At 40.5% G+C, this 1,384-nt stretch overlaps 1 protein-coding gene across 1 annotated transcript; it reads right to left on the minus strand.

The window, feature by feature from the left end:
• Positions 1-24: 24 nt before the first annotated feature.
• Positions 25-1,308, minus strand: LOC111384646 (putative multidrug resistance protein; the record flags this gene model as incomplete). The annotated part of the gene is made up of 2 exons (XM_023008955.1): positions 25-78; positions 415-1,308. Coding segments are annotated over 2 exons (948 nt in total), but the record flags the coding sequence as incomplete, so codon positions are not given.
• Positions 1,309-1,384: the final 76 nt, after the last annotated feature.

Raw genomic sequence — 1,384 nt, forward strand, 5'->3', positions numbered from 1 at the left:
ACCCATGGTGCAAGCAATTGTCACAGCTGAGAAAGTTTGGATGAGTAGTGCCATCCGATCACCCACCAAAGACCTTACCTGTGGAATTTAAAGCCAACAATTAGTAACAATCATTCACTTACGCATTTCAAATGTCCCCTAAGCTATATGTATCATCGATTGAGGAAAAGTTTGAAACTTCTTCTAACAGAAGTACGGTATCTTGAAAATGATGGACCTTTCCTTGGTTGTCTTAAGAAAGAAGGAAAATTTATTCCAATAGAAGTATGCTTACTAACTTGAGATGTAGATCATCCTCGGCACATTAGCACGATGAATACTATTGTTCAAATAGTGGACATAAACCAAATCTCATTCATTATAACTACTTCCAGTATAGATTAATTAGAAACCAATATTAAGTTAGTCACATACCACATTGGCATCTTTGGCCAGTCTCGAGCAAATAGCACCAGTTGCATTCTCATCCCGATCAAACCACCCAATTTCAAAAGTAAGCATTTTTGACAGCATCCTCTCTCTGATTCTCTTTGTCAAGTGCTCCCCCATGGCTGCAAAATTATAATGCTGGTATATATTGATCAAGAAAGAGAAAATAGCCAACCCAACAAAACATAAGGCGTATATTTTTGTTCTCTCCTTAATAACACTATGATCTTGTAGAAAATACACAGAGATCATCGAACCCATTGCAAATGCATAAACTGGCTGAACTGCACCAAATAATATTGCACCTATACTCCCCAATATTGCTTGCCTCCATTCAGGCAAGTTCATTACTAGTAGTCTTCTAAATGAAGGTACTGCAACGACTTGATCACTGGAAACTGTTGCCATTTCCAATCCTCGACTTGGTGCAGCGGAGTTAGCTGAACTGGACCGACTCATAATTGACAGTCTTCGACTGCTAGTGTTGTGGATATCAGTGTTAGCAATGGACGCCAATGTACTATTAACACTTGTATATTCTTCGCTTTTCTGAGTCTGTTGAAGGAGGACAAAAGACGTGTATAAGCCATGTTCATCTTCAATAAGCTCATCATGTGAGCCCATCTCCATGACCTGACCATTTTGCACCACTGCAATGAGGTCAGCATTGCGGATAGTTGAGAGGTGGTGGGCTATGATGACGGTTGTTCGACCCACGGCTGCCATATCCAGTGCTTCTTGGACCACTCGCTCTGATTCTGAGTCCAATGCATTGGTGGCCTCATCAAGCAAGAGAATTTTTGGCGCCTTAATTACAGCTCTAGCAATTGCTATTCTCTGCTTTTGCCCCCCAGACATTTGTACTCCTCTCTCACCCACCTGCATTAGCATACATGTTTATGTTACCAATAGCTGTGATGAAATATTTAGTGCATGTTTGACAAACAATACTATA

Source organism: Olea europaea, unplaced genomic scaffold (assembly GCF_002742605.1).
Source record: "Olea europaea var. sylvestris unplaced genomic scaffold, O_europaea_v1 scaffold29620, whole genome shotgun sequence".
NCBI classification, from domain to species: Eukaryota; Viridiplantae; Streptophyta; class Magnoliopsida; order Lamiales; family Oleaceae; genus Olea; species Olea europaea.